Source organism: Aquarana catesbeiana, linkage group LG05, assembly GCF_042186555.1.
Source record: "Aquarana catesbeiana isolate 2022-GZ linkage group LG05, ASM4218655v1, whole genome shotgun sequence".
Lineage (NCBI taxonomy): Eukaryota > Metazoa > Chordata > Amphibia > Anura > Ranidae > Aquarana > Aquarana catesbeiana.
In genome coordinates this window covers 113,039,930-113,058,740 of record NC_133328.1, presented here as the reverse complement: position 1 = coordinate 113,058,740, position 18,811 = coordinate 113,039,930, and the positions used below count along the sequence as shown (strand labels likewise).

Here is an 18,811-nt window from a genome sequence, read left to right as displayed (position 1 = left end):
CAACCGCCTCACGCAGATATACTGCAGCAGAAGGGCTTGTACAGGCAGATTAACGTACCTGTATGTTTCCCTTTGAGAGGCGGCTTGCGGGCATGCGCGTCCGCCCGCCGGGAGCTTCGTGACCGTGATCGCGGATCCCGCGGTCACGATGTCTGCGGGGATACCCTTGATCGTCCCACGGTGAGGAAGAACTGGGAGGTGTTAATGCAATTGTCAGTTAAAGCGATGCAGTGCCGAATTGCAAAAAATTCCCTGGTCTTTGGCCAGCCAAATGGTCCGGGGCTTAAGTGATTAATAAAAAAGTTGCAGTTATGAATTATCCTGGAAGGCCCAATAAACATTTGTTTTCTTGCACTGACTTATTTGCTGTATCGATTGCTTTTAATGCAAGCAAAAGATTTTTACTAGATCCAGTTCTCCAGTAGTAGTACTTCATTTGAAATGATCCTGTTTCTTGTATGCACCAATATTTACAAATTTATTAGAAGTAGAAAATCATCTATCAGAGTGGCAATGGAAAAAATATTTAGCAGTATCCACTCTTACTTGTAACTGCTAAACAGCATGACAATTCAAGAAAACCTCAAGAATGTGTTAGCTTTTCATCTGCTTGGACACTGAATGCATATTTCATGCCAAGCTGCTGGTATCATCTTTCATACAGTATGACTCGCCTATTCAAAGATTTATGGTTTAGGAAAACCATTCAGCACTGTCAGAAAATACATTCTACTTTCCATAACTAGGATGACCACCATATTCAAAATTATGGGTAGGATATTTTATTTTGCCTGAACACTAAAATATATGTCAAGTATAATTTGAAGAGAAAGCATTCATATATAAATCAGGCGATCAATTGATCAATAATTTGGCAGCTCTACAGGTTGTAAATGTTCTGCTATGCTTGAAACCACCATGAGAGAAAAATTGCCATAAAGGATCAGTTCACTAAAACTGCCAATACCATTATGGGTAACCAACCAATAGATCTCTCATACTCCAAGGACAAGAACTCCTTGGAGTTGCATGATGAGGGGAAGCTTCATTTGCTTTAGCGCAGTAAGTTGTGAAAGAGGAATAGATTTGCACACATATGACATGGAGGATGTGATGTGATAATCTAGTAGCTACGATTGTGGAGAACAAATATGTCAAAACAAAGTAAATTTCTTACCAGTGTCAGAAATAAAGGAATGGATCTGTATCACCTCTTCAGCGCTGACGTTTGACAGGTCGTCAAGTGACTAAAAATATTAGAAACAAATAATTTTATATCAAAAGTTACATTTTAAACACGTATGCTTTGATTGGCTAAGAAATCTCTCTTTATTACATCACAGTACATAACTGGCTACTGCTATTATATACAGTTGCAATAAAAAGTATGTGAACCCTTTTGGAAGGATATGGATTTCTGCACAAATTGGCATAAATTGTGATCTGATCTTCAACACAACAATAGACAATAACAGTCTGCTTAAACTAATAACACACAAAGAATTAAATGTTACCATGTTTTTATTGAACACACCATGTAAACATTCAGAGTGCAGGTGGAAAAAGTATGTGACCCCCCTAGACTAATGAGATCTCCAAGAGCTACTTGGAGTGAGTTGTCAGCCAACTGGAGTCCAATCAATGAGATAAGATTGGAGGTGTTGGTAACAGCTGCCCTGCCCTATAAAAAAAAAAAACAAAAAAAACACACCAGTTCTGGGTTTGCTTTTCACAAGAAGCATTGCCTGATGTGAATGATGCCTCACACAAAATAGCTCTCAGAAGACCTAGAATTGTTGACTTGCATAAAGCTGGAAAGGGTTATAAAAGGGTCTCCAAAAGCCTTGCTGTTCATCAGTCCACGGTAAGACAAATTGTCTATAAATGGAGAAAGTTCAGCACTGCTGCTACTCTCCCTAGGAGTGGGCGTTCTGTAAAGATGACTGCAAGAGCACAGCGCAGACTGCTCAATGAGGTGAAGAAGAATCCTAGAGTCTCAGCTAAAGACTTACAAAAGTCTCTGGAATATGCTAAAATCCCTGTTAGTGAATCTACAATACGTAAAACACTAAACAAGAATGTCCAAAAAAAACATTGCTGCACGTTTACAGTTTGCACAAGAGCACCTGGATGTTCCACAGCAGTACTGGCAAAATATTCTGTGGACAGATGAAACCAAAGTTGAGTTGTTTGGAAGAAACGCACAACACTATGTGTGGAGAAAAAGAGACACAGCACACCAACATCCAAACCTCATCCCAACTGTGAAGTATGGTGGTGGGGGCATCATGGTTTGGGGCTCCTTTGCTGCGTCAGGGCCTGGACGGATTGCTATCATCGAAGGAAAAATGAATTCCCAAGTTTATCAAGACATTTTGCAGGATAACTTACGGCCATTTGTTCACCAGCTGAAGCTCAACAGAAGATGGGTGTTGCAACAGGACAACGACCCAAAGCATAGAAGGAAATCAACAACACAATGGTTTAAACAGAATAAAATACGCCTTCTGGAGTGTCCCAATCAGAGTCCTGACCTAAACCCGATTGAGATGCTGTGGCATGATCTCAAGAAAGCAATTCACACCAGACATCCCAAGAATATTGCTGAACTGAAACAGTTCTGTAAAGAGGAATGGTCAAGAATTACTCCTGACCGTTGTGCACATCTGATCTGCAACTACAGGAAACGTTTGGTTGAAGTTATTGCTGCCAAAGGAGGTTCAACCAGTTATTAAATCCAAGGGTTCACATACTTTTTCCACCTGCACTGTGAATGTTTACATGGTATGTTCAATAAAAACATGGTAACATTTAATTCTTTGTGTGTTATTAGTTTAAGCAGACTGTGATTGTCTATTGTTGTGACTTAGATGAAGATCGGATCACATTTCATGACCAATTTGTGCAGAAATCCATATCATTCCAAAAGGGTTCACATACTTTTTATTGCAACTGTATACAGTATAACAAGAGTGAACGGAGCCTAAACTACTAGGGCCCCCCCCCTACTTTGGGGAGATTTCTGCTCACTCCTAGTATAGTCACCAGGATGGAAAGCAAGGGGAAATCTACCTGACTACCTTTTTTTGAGGTTCTAACCCTTCTGCATTCAGTCCAAAACTAGAAATAAAAAAAAGGTTCAAACTGTGGGGTTGGTGTCCTTTGTTTAGGGGCTTTGAAGGACATTGTTTTGCCTTGTTACCACAGAAGGAACTTTTTTCCCCATTTTTTTAAAATCTATTGAGGTATCGTAAAAATCTAAATTGCATTTCTCTTCTTTTTGTGATGGCTGTGAACCCCGCTGATGCCTGTGGTTAATTTGCAAGGTTGCAAGCATCAAGTTTTGGACCCCTGTTGTGTCAGGTGGTCTCCTGCCCTTTCCACGGCTCTCAGGACAAGACTTTCCTCAGGGAGCTTTCCCATTGCATTCGTTTATATTGTTTATATCTCTATAAATGTTGCATGGTTGGTGAATATCCTATTAAATATTATTTCCTGAAGACGTGAACATTAATTCACAAAACATGTTGAGTTGTAGGACATCAACTGGCTATTCTTATATGTATATATACTACTAGACAATTCTTATCTTTGGATATACTTTATGTAATTTTAATATGATTTTAATGTGTATGTATGTGAATAAAAATTGGAGTTTTTAAAGAATAAATTGAATTGTTGTGCAACTCTTCCAAAGTCCCATGGGCGTTTTTGTGTTTGGGAGTTCTCATGTATCAGGGACTGAACTGCACCTGTATCCATGGTACCTTAGCCCCTTGCACTATCCTAAAATGAAACTCAAATCTAGTCTGTAGTGTGGTGAATTGTGTTGCGTAAAGAGACCGTTTGTCCGCATTTTTACTCAACATACCACAATCCAGCTCAATACACAGTTGTGGTGCGAACAGGTCACATAAAAAACAATTGTTTTCTATTTGCCCTTGTATTGAGCCTGCGCTGATCTGCATAGATCATATATGTCAGCGGAGATAGTGGACTGGGCCCTCTGGTATGGATAGAACATTGGGTGAAGTTAGGGGAAGTATTTTGTTACAAAGCTGACCATCTGTCCAATAATTCTGCTGACGGACGCAGCAGCCCACACCACAATCAACAACAGATGAAATCCCAATATAAAACACACCCAGCAATACAGCAAACATTAAAGCCCAACTCCAGGAGACTTGAAAATTCTCCCTTGTAGTAGGGCTGTGCCCACAGTGCAATGATAACCTGGCTGTGTAGTCTAGGGAAGAGTAAAAGCAGTTCAATTTACCTGGCCTCTGCTCCCTCCGGCAGATGGTGCTCCCCCATGCTCCAGAGGTAGACTGTCCATATGGGGTTGATTTACTAAGGCCTGGTTCACAACTATGCATGTTGCATATTCCAGGTGCATGTAGCATTTTTCAATACACATTTCTGATCCATTGAAGTCTATGGTACCAAAAACCAGAAACAAATCCCTGGCCCGTCCCATAAAATGCATCCATATGAATCCATGTTAAACATACTGTAGTGTGTTTCTGCAAAACTGAAAATGCACTAAACAATGCATAGGTGTGAACCAGGTCTAAAACTGGAGAGTGATCTGGTGCAGCTGTGCATGGTAGCCAATCAGTCTAACTTCAGTTTTTTTAATTAAGCTTTGACAATAAATCTACTTTTCCATTCCCCCTAGACCCAAATGAGCAGTTACGAATTTTTTAAATTTCCTGGAGTTGGGCTTAAAACCGATTTTAATATCTGTATTCTAAGTATAGGATCATTTACAATTTTCTGCATATTTGTATGATGCTATTCCTTTATACCAATTCTAGTTTTAGGTTTTGTGGCCCTTTAAACGAGTTACAAACAGAGCAACTCCGTGACCTAAGTAATGACCTTTGCCCCAATTCACTGCCTGTTCTGTTTATTGTAACTGAGTGACACAGGGGAGCTGTATTATTTGAGTAGGCATTTACTCCAGACATGGAGCCAGGCCAGAAACAACTAATCTGCTAGTGTTCAAACACCTGCACAAGCACGGCAGTCCCAGAATAGCACTAAACATTACAAACTAAGGGGAAAGTCAAAGATTCCTTCATATGGACACTATTGTTTCCCAGAGCTCATACCAACACCAATGTTTCCTTCTTACTCGGTGAAATAACACAAGAATGCCATTCACCCAGGCAACCGGACACTTTCCTTTCCTTCAGGGGTCAGGTAGCAACATCAGTAGGAACGGATATCATTTCCTATGGACCAAAGATCAATCACGGCACTAAAAATAAAGATTTAGGGCCTGATTTTATTATTTTTAAGGTACACCCGCCTCAAGTGCAATCTCTTGGTTTTGAGTGGGTACCATAAGCTAGGGATACTGGCTGGAAGACAGTAATGCTGAGCACTGCAGATGTGTGCATTGGTACAGTGATGGTGAGTAGGGTAGTGTATATTGGTGCAATGATGGCAACTGGAGGAGGACTCATTGGTTCAGGGGCTGGGTGTGCAGTGGCAGAGAGTGGGGTAGTGCACATTGGTTCAGTCGAGGCAAGGGGTAGTGCGCGTCAGTGCAGCAGCAGTAAACTGTGTGGTGCAGTGTTGAGATTTGTAGGTGCACTGTTGACCGCACTCTCTACTACTATGTTGATGAAAAAACATCCACAACTTCCACTAGCACTCTGCATTGATCCATCAAGTGGAGGAGCAAGCTGTCCTCTTTATTTTCTGGACTCTAGCTTTAAAGGATAAGTTCACCATTACAAAAAAATACTAAAAGCAAGTAAAAAAAAATGTGCATTTATTATTTATTTTTATTAAGAGCCTGTAAAGCATTGCACCACTAAATAGCAGATCACAGGTGCAATCTCAGGCTCCTGCAGATTATCAGTGTAGCTGTCTGCCTGTACCTTGTACGGGCAGGCATTTACTGAATGACAGGAATGATCAATGATCTACCTAGAGCACTCATCAGTGCCCTGGTAGTTCATTGAGAATAACAAGCTGTCATCCTCAATACATGATGGTAATTTGTAGTTCCCCCATTCACAGAACTCTGAATTAATGACATGACCGGGTGGGCAAAGTCACGCATGGTTGTCTTCTTTTTTTTTTTTTTTTTTTACACTGTGACAGCAGGTGCAGGGAGAAGATCCCTGGCCAGATGTCACAACAGGTACTCAAGGGGGTTGGGTGTGGGGGCTGCTCGGTTAGTAACATGTTACATCCTAAATATGGGTGTAACCTGTAACATGTTACTAAAGGTGAACTTATCCTTTAACTACTTGAGAACTGCCCACGGCAGTTGTACGTCGGCTGTTTGAAGTGGAATACCGTTGTTATGTCAGCAGCTAGCTGCTATAAACCTGGTATCCTCTTCAACAGCGGGAAGTTCGCTCTCAGATAAAAATGGTCTCAGCGGCGGAGTTGCCACTAGATCACTTTTAAATCAGGGGCGGATCGGGTCCTTTCCCCTCACAGGCTGGATGCCGAGTAAGGGAAAGATGGCCCCTGCTCGGCTCCACATCATTGGATGGCAGAAGCGTCAAACGTCACTTCTGCCCAATGGTCTTAAAAAGGGAATTTTTTTTTTTTTTTGCAAAAAAAAAAAAAATATTATTTTATTTTTTTATTTTTATTGCATTTTAGTGTAAACATGAAATCTGAAGTCTTTTTGACCCCAGATCTGACATTTAATAGCTCCTGTCATGCTTTTTTTCTATTACAAGGGATGTTTACATTCCTTGTAATAGGAATAAAAGTGACCCACATTTTTATTTTCTTTTAAAAGGACAGTGTCAAAATAAAAAATAAAATAATAAAAAATTGAAAGCGTCCCATCCCGTCGAGCTTGCGTGCAGAAGCGACCGCATACGCAAGTCGTGCCCGCATATGAAAACGGTATTCAAACACATGTGAGGTATCGCTGCGATCATTAGAGTGAGATCAATAACTCTAGCACTAGACCTCCTCTGTAACTCAAAACTACCAATATTTGTCATTTCACAGGACCGCACATTTTTAAACATCGCCTATGCAGATTTTTAAGGGTCAAAGTTTCCCGCCATTCCACGAGCGTGCACAATTTTGAAGCGTAACATGTTAGGTATCAATTTACTGGGCCCAAAGAATTGGGCTAACTTTTTTGTTGTCTTAGTTACTTTTTTTTTTTTTAAAAAGTGTATTTTTTTCAAAAAAAATGTGCTTGTAAGACCGTTATGGTGTGACAAAGTATTGCAACAACCGCCATTGTTTTCTCTAGGGTTTCTGAAAAAAAATTAAAAATGTATATATACGGTATATATATATATATATATTATATATAAAATGTTTGGGGGTTTTAAGTAATTTTCTAGCAAAAAAAATGATTTTAACTTGTAAACACCAAGTCTGAGAAATAGGCCCGGTCCTTAAGTGGTTAACACAACAATTGGATTGGATGGATGTAACCAGCAAACACTGGTTGTCACGTCAGTAAATCAAGCTAGCAAAATACGCAGTTTGGGAAACACGTGACAGTGAAGTCAAACCTTGTTCAAAAAAACAAAAACAAAAAAACAGCATACTTGATGGAATTAATCGTGCAGAAGAGCAATCAATGTAAATAAAAAAGTATGACCTTCATGTCAAAGTGATTTGTCACAAACTTGAGTTTGTTTATTCATCATGGTACAAAGTAATGATGATGAGCAAAGTGCTGAAACCCAAAGCAAATTTCTGATTGGATGTTATGTGCCACTGCTCAGTGAAATAAAAGGGAAGGGTTGGAAGAATAACATACCAAATTTATGCTGCCTGTTGGTGATCCGTTGAAAGATTCTGTGAAGGAATGGGAAAAACAGATCAGAATACAGTGGAAGCTTTCTAAATAGTAACTGTAACTAAGGCTCACTCACTAGGAATCAAAGCGCATCAGTAGAAACACAACTTTAGAAGTAAAAGGACAACTGATGGCAAACACCCAACACCAGAATCTCTATATCCCCAAGGCATCCCATCAAAACATACCAATGAAAATGTATGTGCACCTGCAACAAGCAAAGAACAGGGCATTCATAGCCGAGAGAATGCCGAACTTTAGTCTGTGACATCACATTGTGGTATGTTATAAAAGAGCCACTCTGCTCATTATTATCCTAACTCTTCTGAAACAGACTATAGCAGAAAAGTGTCTTCTAGGTTCTAAATTTGTTTCCAAAAATATTGCTTGTAAACCAACACATTTTGTAATTGTGTTTTTTTTAAACTTCAAAACAGAGGTTACATATCTCTAAATAAATATATAAAAACAAAACATGTTTGACCCGATGAGCTCTATACAATTTTTATTCCTTTTTTTACTACAGACAGAAAGCAGAGGAAACCCTGAGAGCTTGGTTTTTCCGTTAGGGCCACATGCACACTGGGCGTTAAAAATGGCACTTTTAAGGGCGATTGACTGCTTTTTAAATGGATGGCATAAAGAAGCTTTTAAGGCTTCACCCTTTGGGGAATATATGAGTACCAAAATTTGTCATTTTACAGCACCGCACAACTTTAAAGCTTGACATACTGGGTATTTACCCAGTACAAAATTTATTTTATATTTTACCCCAAAAAACAAAACAAAAAAAAAAAAAAACAGTAATATACTGCATTTGTGTGCACTAAAATAAGTTTTTGTGTACTTTTTACTGAAACAAAAACGGTTTTGCTAATATGGTGTGACATTTAAAAAAAAAATTGGATTTTCCCCATTTTATTCTCTAGGAACTCTGCTTTCTAAATAAATAAAATACATGCTCTTTGGGAATTTTAACTTATCTTCAGGCCTAAACTGGGCAATTTAAGGTGTGCCAAAAACTGCTCTGGCAGCAAAAGGGTTTATGGACTCAGCTACACAAGAGATTTGAAATACACATGAATCATGAGAAATACTGCATCTAGGTTAGGCTAAAAAGTTAGTGGATGTCATACCTATATTAACTGTCCAGTTTCTTGCCTTCAGTGTAATAAAATACTAACTTTCAAAAGTTAACCTAAGGCTAAACAAAATCTCTTCTAGAGTTTCTAACGACAATACTGTTTATACTACTTGTTTGGTTGTTTTACCTCTAATGCCCCGTACACACGGTCGGATTTTCCGACGTAAAATGTGTGATAGGACCTTGTTGTCGGAAATTCTGACCGTGTGTAGGCTCCATCACACATTTTCCATCGGATTTTCCGACACACAAAGTTTGAGAGCAGGATATGAAATTTTCCGACAACAAAATCCGTTGTCGGAAATTCCGATCGTGTGTACACAAATCCGACGCACAAGGTGCCACGCATGCTCAGAATAAATAAAGAGATGAAAGCTATTGGCCACTGCCCCGTTTATAGTCCCGACGTACGTGTTTTACGTCACCGCGTTCAGAACGATCGGATTTTCCGACAACTTTGTGTGACCGTGTGTATGCAAGACAAGTTTGAGCCAACATCCGTCGGAAAAAATCCTAGGATTTTGTTGTCGGAATGTCCGAACAAAGTCCGACCGTGTGTACGGGGCATTAGTCAGCCAATCTAAATAACGTTGTGATCATCTACCATTCTTTAAAGTGAATCATTGTTATATTGTTAACATACATTTTTGAGCGAAAAAAAAGAAAAGAAAAGAAAAAAAAGGCGGCGGCCAGCAGGGCTTGCTGGATTCCTGGCAGGATCAGCTGGTATCTTTTTTGTACCTGCAGTGATTTTAATTAATTTAATTTCTGGCAGAGATGTACTGACAACACTGCAAAGCCTAACTCCAGCTTTTTTGGTCCAAGCTGTTCTAAACAAACTATTAAAGCCACTAACAGATGGCCCCGCTGTGAGCGTTGTATAAACTGTATGCAGCCTCAGCTACATACAGTACATAGTGCTGTGTTCTGGAACAGTACAAGGACTTCCCTTCCTACTTCTGGAACAAAATTGAGTCAGCACGAGTGCTGCTCAGCCATTCTCAGGTAGCCTTGTATTTTATGAACGAATACAACGCTTCTTCTGATTGGCTGAGGTGGAGAGACATCACGATTGCCACCTCAGTCAACCAATCTGAGAAAGTCTTGTACTCATTCAGAAAATACAAAGCTTCCTGTGAATGGCTAAGCAACGCTCAGCCTGACTCCAATCTATTCCGGAAACAAGACAGATAGTGGTGTCTATATGGTTGTCAGAACACATTCCTGAATACAGTAGCTGATGCATACAGTTTATACAGAGCTCACAGCGGTTGCATCAGTTAGTGAAGGTTATAGGTTTATTTGGACCATCTTGGTCCAAGCCAAATATGAAAGAAACATGGGGTTCGGTTTTAAAGTAGAACTCTGGCCTCCCCTTAATAAACATGTGCTGCAGCATTGATCTGTAAGTACATCAGCACTTACAGATCTCTCTTTGTTCCTGTGTGACATTAACAGTACTGCTGCTGAATTCTGAGCAGTGTTGTCACCCTCCTGTATCAGAGAATTTACATGCACTTCAACAGTCTTACTGGGATAAATCAAAAAGCTCCCATCATGCCTATATAGAGGTGCAATGTCCTAGTCTAAGGCTACATTCACATCTCTCTGTTTGTTAAGCAGGGAGGTTGTAGTGTAAAGCGTTGCATATTGCATGCATTACCATTCACAATGACTGGAAATTTCATCAAAAGGAGAATATAAAATGTAATAAATTGATATAAAAAAAGAAAAAAAAAAAAAACTTTGCATCTCGGGTTATAAATAAGTTAATAAATATTTTGTGTATACATCTGTCATACAAGCCTCTATGAGGACCTTGGCTCCCACCAGAGTCTAAAGGCCCGTACACACGATCCGAAAATACGACAATAAAAAAAAAAAAAAAAAAAAATAATCGGAAGTGATGTCATGTGTTCTGAGTGTATTTCTGTTGTATTTTCGGACGACGCCTGTGCTGATTAATCGAAAATCGTATGATCTGGTATCATACGAGAATATGTTTTCGTGCTTGTCCTATCTGATCATATGGCATGAACTGTCGTGATCGGCTCTCGAAAGCTCTGTACCAACGATCAGATTATCATATGATCAATATAAAACCGGTATTTTTCGCCCAATTTTCAGATCGTGTGTATGGGCCTTAAGTTTTATTTTGACAAAAATGTATCAAAATGTGTGGAGAATGTTTTGAACTTTACCCACATCTTCATTATTTTTCACAAAATTACTGTTCTGGAAGGTGTAATGCAGATCTGACCTATAGTCTACTACTTACTAACTTGTCGGTCACGTTTTTCAACTATAGAGCGCTAAACTTCCTCTAGGAAGTATTCGTATTATTATTTTTTATAAGTGCTACTTTATCTTTTTTCTATAATACAAAGCTCTCTGTCTCTCTCTCTGAAGTTAAAACTACCTTCAGCCTAGAACTGGGTCCCCGATTCAAATAACTCCAAAAGAGGCTCGAAAATCTCAACCCATCAGCAATCAATATTCCACCTTCCAAAAAAGGGCAACAAGGCCAAAAACACAAAAATAACCTAAATCACCGGACATGTTTTGCCACATTCTCTCATGGCTTTAACAGGAGTGTCCTTCAATATGCTTAAAAGTGTTCGTGCCCCACAACAAGGAAAGGAAAAATAACCAACCCCAACAACAAAATCAAAATGATTAACCAATTGCCGACCAGCCGCTGTCGTTATACTGCGGGAGATTGGCACGATCCCATGAGCCGTCGTAGCTCAACATCGGCTCCTTTAAGCGGGATAGCAGGCACATGCGCGCTGCACTGTGGGGGTGGTGATGCTTGTGACTGGTGGTCGCGAGGACCGCCGGCCACGAGCGATCGCGGGCACGAGAGGCAGAACAGGGACATGTGCATATAAACACCCGAATCCCTGTTCTGTTCTGAGAGGAGAGGCAGATCGTGAGTCCTAATAGCTAGGAACCACGATCTGTCATCTCCTATAGTCAGTCCCCTCCCCCCACAGTTAGAACACACAGTCAGGGAAGACAGTTAACCCCTTGATCGCCCCCTAGTGTTAACCTCTTCCTTGCCAGTGACATTTATACTGTGATCAGTGCATTTTTATAGCACTAATCGCTAATTGTCAATCATTCCAAAAATGTGTCAAAAGTGTCCGCCATAATGTCGCAGTCATGATTTAAAAAAAAAAAAAAAAAAAAAAAAAAAAAATCGCAGATCGCCGCCATTACTAGTAAAAAAAAAAAAAATAAAAAGTAATAATAAAAATGCCATAAATCTATCCCCTATTTTGTAGACGCTATAACTTTTGCGCAAACCAATCAACATACGCTTATTGCGATTTTTATTACCAAAAATATGTAGAAGAATACATATTGGCCTAAACTGAGAAAAAAATTAGCTTTTTTTAAAAAAAATTGGGTATATATACTATAGCAAAAAGTACAATATATTTTGTTTTTTCAAAATTGTCGCTCTTTTTTTGTTTATAGCGCAAAAAATAAAAACCACAGAGATGACCAAATACCACCAAAAGAAAGCTCTATTTGTGGGGAAAAGGAGCATGTCAATTTTGTTTGGGCACAGTGTCGCACAACCACGCAATCGTCAGTTAAAGTGATGCAGTGCCGTATCGCAAAAAGTGCTCTGGTCATTGAGCAGCCAAATCTTCTGTGGCTGAAGTGGTTAAAAAGATGGATTACTGTTGCAAAAGAGAAGGCCAGAAAGGTCCATCTGGATTGAGTGTCCATGCATTAGAAAACAGCTGAGGCGCCATCATTTTTTTTAAAAGGGTCTCCCTATTCAGTTCTTAGTTTGCAATAAGCTTTCTAACAAAAACTAACTTAAACAATAGAAGCCACTAGGGGGCATCCAAACACAAGCCAAGAACACAGGACATTTGGTCCCAGTTCTGTAAACACACAGTTTGACATTTAATATTTACAGATCCCATTATTTGAACAGAATTCCATTCAACAAAAAATGTAATCGCTTAACCTTCACCTCTTAATTCTCTGTGTCAGGCGGATGTATGTCAGGATAGGTAAAAGATCATTTATTAAAGAGAAAATACATGACGCACTTACATAAGTAAAGCATATAAACAAGTCACCAATGTACAAGTTTATGGCTTCGTGCACACTGGACACTTTGGCCATCTCTCCCAGACACCTTTCCGCCTGGCAGCAAAAACGTGTGACGCTTGTAAACGCATGTAACGCATTTAGATACATCAAGCGCTTGCACGTTAATTTCAGTGGCCAAAATAATAATTTATTCTGACCATCGAAATAATTAACACTCAAAACTTTTTTCTAGGAAGGATTACATCAGACCAGGGCAAATTGTTGCCCCAGGGCCACAACCGGCCCTATGCTGCCCTTAATGCCTCCACTGTCAACACGTCTTCCTGAGCTGGTTCGCTTACTAAGGAAGCCGACCGGCTCAGAGAGGATCGCTGACAGATGTCTGTGTGGAGAGCTGCAAGAACTGGAAGGAGAGAGCCTGAGGAGCTGATCGGTACAGCAGGGAAGCTCAGTTCTGATGGCAGAGCTTCGTTCTTGTGTTAGCACCTGCATGCTGCAAACCCCAGGAGCCATGTACCTGTTCTTCAATTCGGGTCAGGATCCACTGCAATCCCCACTGTACCAACCTCAGGCGCTCTCCTTCTAGTCACAGTGCTTTTCAGAGAGTATTTGACAGGTGAGGAGTAGGTGTTCTATCGCCTCCTCACAGCCTAATTTAACCTTATAATGCGACACTACCACTCCGCAATCCTGTGCATTGCACACAGTTGTGTTTCGGCTCCACTGAACTTAGTGGGCGAATTTGACAAGTGGTGCCACTCGCTAAACTCTGCACTCCGAGTTCAAAATCTTATTTTACAGTTTGGGTGGGCAGCTGGGGGTGGTAAAACTGCAACTCAGCCACCTGCTTTTATTCTGCTTAGTTTTTGGATGTACAGTTTACAGTGTGACCCAAAACTAAATCCTCCTCCAACACTGCCAGTTCTACCTCTCAGTCCCGGCAAACAGGGTGATAGGGGAAGCTACTACAAACATAGGTTCAAGTAGTCACACTAGCAATATTTGAAAAAAATACTTCATTTATTAATGTGTACAAAAGTTAATAGTATTAAACCCTAAGGCTAGTTTCACACTGAAAGCGCCAGCCGTTAGCAGTAAAAGTGACACTTGTTTTAGAAAAAGGGGTTAAAAACTCCCCGTGTACTCCCAGGCACTTGGGAAGCGCTGCCCATTCATTGCAATTGGCAGGGGCGTTTTGAGAGCGCTATATACAACACTCCCAAACTGCCCCAAAGATGCTGCTTACAGGACTTTTTCTAACGTCTCACAAGTGCACCACCCGGGTGTAAAAGCATCCATTGCAGAGAATGGGAGGTAGTTTTCAGGCGCTTTACAGTCACTACTTCTAGTGCTAAAATGCTTGAAAACTGCCTCAGTGTGAAAGGGGTCTTAGAGTATTGCTATTTAAACCCAGCTCCACACAGCTAGTAGTCAATACAGCATTATTTTCTAATTATAGTGTTAGCCCCAAAGCCTTACGTTAACTGTAATCAATTTCTCTTTCCTGTGTTTCTCTCGTCAGTGCTTCAACAAACTTCTCGTCGGACAGCGTGCACTGAGCTTCTCAGAGATTAGAAACCATCAGGACTATTGTGTTGCCTATAATACACATGTATCACAAGCACACACAAGAGCAATGCCCATAATGCCCATGCCACCCATGACAACAGCACTAAGCAGCACATGAACACATTTTTAAAGGCTGATTGTGCTGCAAAGTCTGCACACAAAAAGGGAACAGGAAGCAACAATGACGCAAGGTATACTGCTACTGGTTTTCATGGAGTGTTTAATAACGTTATAAAAAAAAGGTCTGTTTGCTCAGAGTTCGGCATCATAACTTTCACTAACAGCCTTCCACTATTTTCCTTATGTGAGTATTTCTAAAAGGAGACTCAATGACTAACCAAACTAGACAGACCTGCTCTCTATCTACTGACTGGGTTTGGTTTCTGAGCCCAATAATAAAGTCACCTTTGTTTTCTAGTAAGTAAAGACATTCACAATGCATGCAAGGATGATACTGTTCAAATAGACATTGTGGGCAGTACAAACAGCTCTCTACAGTACAGTGAATGGAGGATTTTAATGCCAAGGATAACTAGAGATTAAAGTTTATTCATACAGGAGATTATAGACAGCCTATAGTGAAATACAGTGTGCTGCCTGTTAGTACATATTTCAGGAACTTGGGGCAGTTGGGATGTATTTAGGTATGAAGACTAAGGCTTGGTTCACACTGGGGCAACACGACTTACAGCGCGACTTTGCAAGGCAACTTGGAGGCAAATTCAGGGCAACTTCAGCGCAACTTTAAGCAACTTACAACCCGACTTCAAGTCGCCTTCAGGACAGGGGACTTTGGCTGTGGCCAATCACAGAATAATCAGCTCTCTGGGAGGGAGGGGTTTGCCTGGGTAAACTCATTTCTTTTCCTGTAAAGTCGCTTCACTATAGACCACGATCCCACTTGTAGGCGACTTCCATTGAAATCTATGGGTACAAGTCGCCTAGAAGTCACCTTGAAGTAGCACAGGAACTTTTTATGAAGTCGGAGCGACTTCAGTAGCGTACATTAAGATGGCTCTCATTCACTTCAATGGAATTTCTGTGACTTAGGGCGACTTGAGGTCTGACAAGTCGGATTCCAAGTCGCGGTAGTGTGAACTGAGCCTAAGGCTTCTTGCTTCTTCCTGCTATTATTTTTTTAAACCCCAACTCTAGGAATGATCTAATTTTTTTTTACTGAATCACAGACTCTAAGGAGGGCTTTCACGCACCTTCAAAGTGGTATATTGGTGACCTTTTTTTTTTCTCCGTTTAAAAAAAACAAAAACCACGATATTAATTCTCACATATAGGGCAGGTCCAGTGACACTTCCAGCTCACATCTAACCTCCCTTACACATTGGCGTTGGGGTCATATCTTAGCCTAAACTGCGACCAGGCCTTTTGTGAATGGGCGAATGGAGGGGGGCGGCAGAGACATGACACCAGTGCCATGTGTCTAAAAGAAGAAAGCTGGAGCTAGATATCAGGGACATGCGGTGAGGTCAGTGGCTGGTGAAGCACTGGCTAGTATCAGAGCCAGATACACACAGGTTACATACGCCACGAACATTAGAGCGAGAGCAATAATTCTAGCACTAGACCTCCTCTGTAACTCTAAACATTTAACCTGTAAAAAATGTTAAAGCGTCGGTCATGGAGACTTTTTGTACTAAAGATTGCCGACATTCAAGTGTGCGCAAATTTAAAGCGTGACATGTTAGGCATCTATTTACTCAGCGTAACATAATATTTCATAGTATACAGAAAAAATCGTGCTAGGTTTAGTGTTTTTTATTTATGAGTTTCTTTTAAAAAAAAAAAAAAAAAGTGTTTTAAAATTTGCTGCACAAATACGTTGCAACAACCACCATTTTATTCCCTAGGGTGTCTGCTATAAAATGTATATATAATGTTTGAGGGTTCTGAGTAATTTTCTAGCAAAAAAATTATGATTTTTTTTTACATGTAGGAGAGAAGTGTCAGAATCGGCCTAGGTGGCAAGGGGTTAATTACCATAAGTAATATACAAATAATTATATGTTGTTTTTAAGGTAATTTACTATATTTTCAAAAATTGTACTCAAGCAGGTGGCTTAATGGACAAATTACTGAAGTTTGAAGTTATAACTTCCAACCAGTAATTTCACAGTAAATAGATAAATAAATTATGTATGAACATACAGCATAATAATATATCATTTAGCTTGATTAAAACATTACCTTTTCAGCAGTAGAGGATTCTTATTCTCCCTCTTAACTGTGTGAGAAAAACATGGGATTATGGGTAAATCTTGTACCCATAAATCCATGTTCTTTTCCTTGTAGTTAGGAGGGCTGGGCTGGAAGGGAGTATGTGTCTTTTAGACACATGCCCCCTTCATTGACATTGCAGTGAGAGGAGAGCCTCCACTGCAGCATTTTTATTGGACAGCTGGGGCCAATGGTACTTTACCATTGGTCCAAGGCTCCAAGCTATCCATTGAGCTCAGTGCCTCTGACAAGAAGTGAGGAGAGGCACCGTGAGCTCATCCTTTCAGTCTGCTGCAAACAGTGTGTGCCAGATTGCATTTAAACTGGCCGCTCTGTATGTAGCTTCTGACAGGCTGCACAAGGAGCCCTGTATCTCCGAAACCATAGGTCCCATAGGTTATTTTTTTATTTCTTTCTTTATGTTTATAGCAGGAGAGGCTCTGCCTCACCTGCCTCCCCTGCCCCGCTGACTGCACATCCCTGCTAGATATAAAACTTGTGGGGGCTGTGGTTGAGTGCACAATTTTGAGTGACTCATTTTCTGTCAGTACAATGACAAAATAATACATGTACAAGAGTTGTGGCAGAAAACAATTCATTTTCTATTGGCCATTCTCCTCTGCTTATACTGCTTTGTGCTGAAGTGCACTAAAAATAGAGAAAATCTGAATCAGCAGACCAATTGTTATCTTATCCAAGGCAGCTGTTGTCCTCAACATGACTCACTATCTTTAAAGACTGCATGGCTTACACACACTCCACCTTTCTCACAGTTACTGGGTTAAAATGCACGACTGTCAGCAACACGCATAACAGGAAGTAAGTCTAGTGATTGCAAAAACAGGGAACAATAGATTAGGTATGCAGCTTTGGCTGTAGGGTTCATCGTGAACAGAATATTTTTATGTTTTGTTTATACAGTCTTTCTAACAAGAGTTAGGACATAACCCTGCACCTCCACGCCACCCTCACTTTCCCATTGTTATGGTTAACGGTTAATGGTGAACGGAGCCATGTCAGAAAATGCAATTCAATGCAGCTAAACTTGCATTTCTTTTTTTATGAAACTCTAAGTCCATGTTCAATCTTTAAAGCCATTGTAGACCTCATAATATATGAACAAAGCATATCCCTCTATAGTGTGTACTTGTCTCAATCCAGAGCACAAAGCGTCATTTCTTTCTGCTGCTTCGTTCCTCTGCTATTGGGATAAGTCGCTTCTGACAAGTTTTCCTGACACCAAGAGAAATAAGGTGACAGGGGAGGGAGCTCCAGCTGATAAACAGCCTCAGCTCTGTTCCTGTGTGAAGGAGGGCGTGTTCCTTCCCTCCAATCAGCGCTCCGTAGTATGTAATTCCAGCTCTCTGCCTTCTTTTTTTTCTGACAGCTCGGACAAGCTTAAAAATTCTGTACTTTGAACAGATGGAGAGCGGAGAAGACAGCAGATAAACAGGTACAAATTATGCAAGAGGATTTTTTTCATCTCCGTGTATCATCTGAGACCACTAACGTCACTATACAAAGATTTACAACCACTTTAATGGCTTCAGTTTTTGTTCAAGAATTGGCTCCTGGCAAGCTGTCTGGCAGAGGGTGCAAATAAAGGTGCTGAACTAGGGAAGGGATTCAGGAAAACTGGCCTTGGCCTGGTCAATCTGTAATGCCTACAGCATATACTGTAAATGTCATATTGCTATGGATGAGAGAAGGGGGCATGCCAGTGACTACACTGTTCTAACTCACAAGTGGTTCTGCACACGGTGGTCAATTCCTCTGCTGTTATGTATTAGCAGGCAACAGGGCAAACAGCAAATGATGCAAATAAAAAGCCTTGGATCTCATGTGTAATAAACACATTTCACATCATAACCAGGCATCGCAGAGAGCAGAGTGATTAGTATGGGTTCATCATTTATTCTGGACAATAAAATTCCTGCAGTGGACATCTGTACATTTATCTTATGTACTGGGGACAGTAATGCAACGTG

General features: G+C 40.4%; 1 protein-coding gene across 2 annotated transcripts in view; it reads right to left on the bottom strand.

Annotated features, from left to right (window-relative positions):
* SNX13 (sorting nexin 13) overlaps positions 1–18,811 on the bottom strand; it is a 240,366-nt gene that overhangs the window by 44,190 nt on the left and 177,365 nt on the right. For both annotated transcript variants that reach the window (XM_073630078.1, XM_073630079.1), the window contains exons 16-17: positions 7,763–7,800; positions 1,178–1,247 (exon numbers count right to left, since the gene is read on the bottom strand). In XM_073630078.1, the coding sequence (XP_073486179.1) occupies positions 1,178–1,247; positions 7,763–7,800 (108 nt within the window). The remainder of the gene's footprint in view (positions 1–1,177; positions 1,248–7,762; positions 7,801–18,811) is intronic.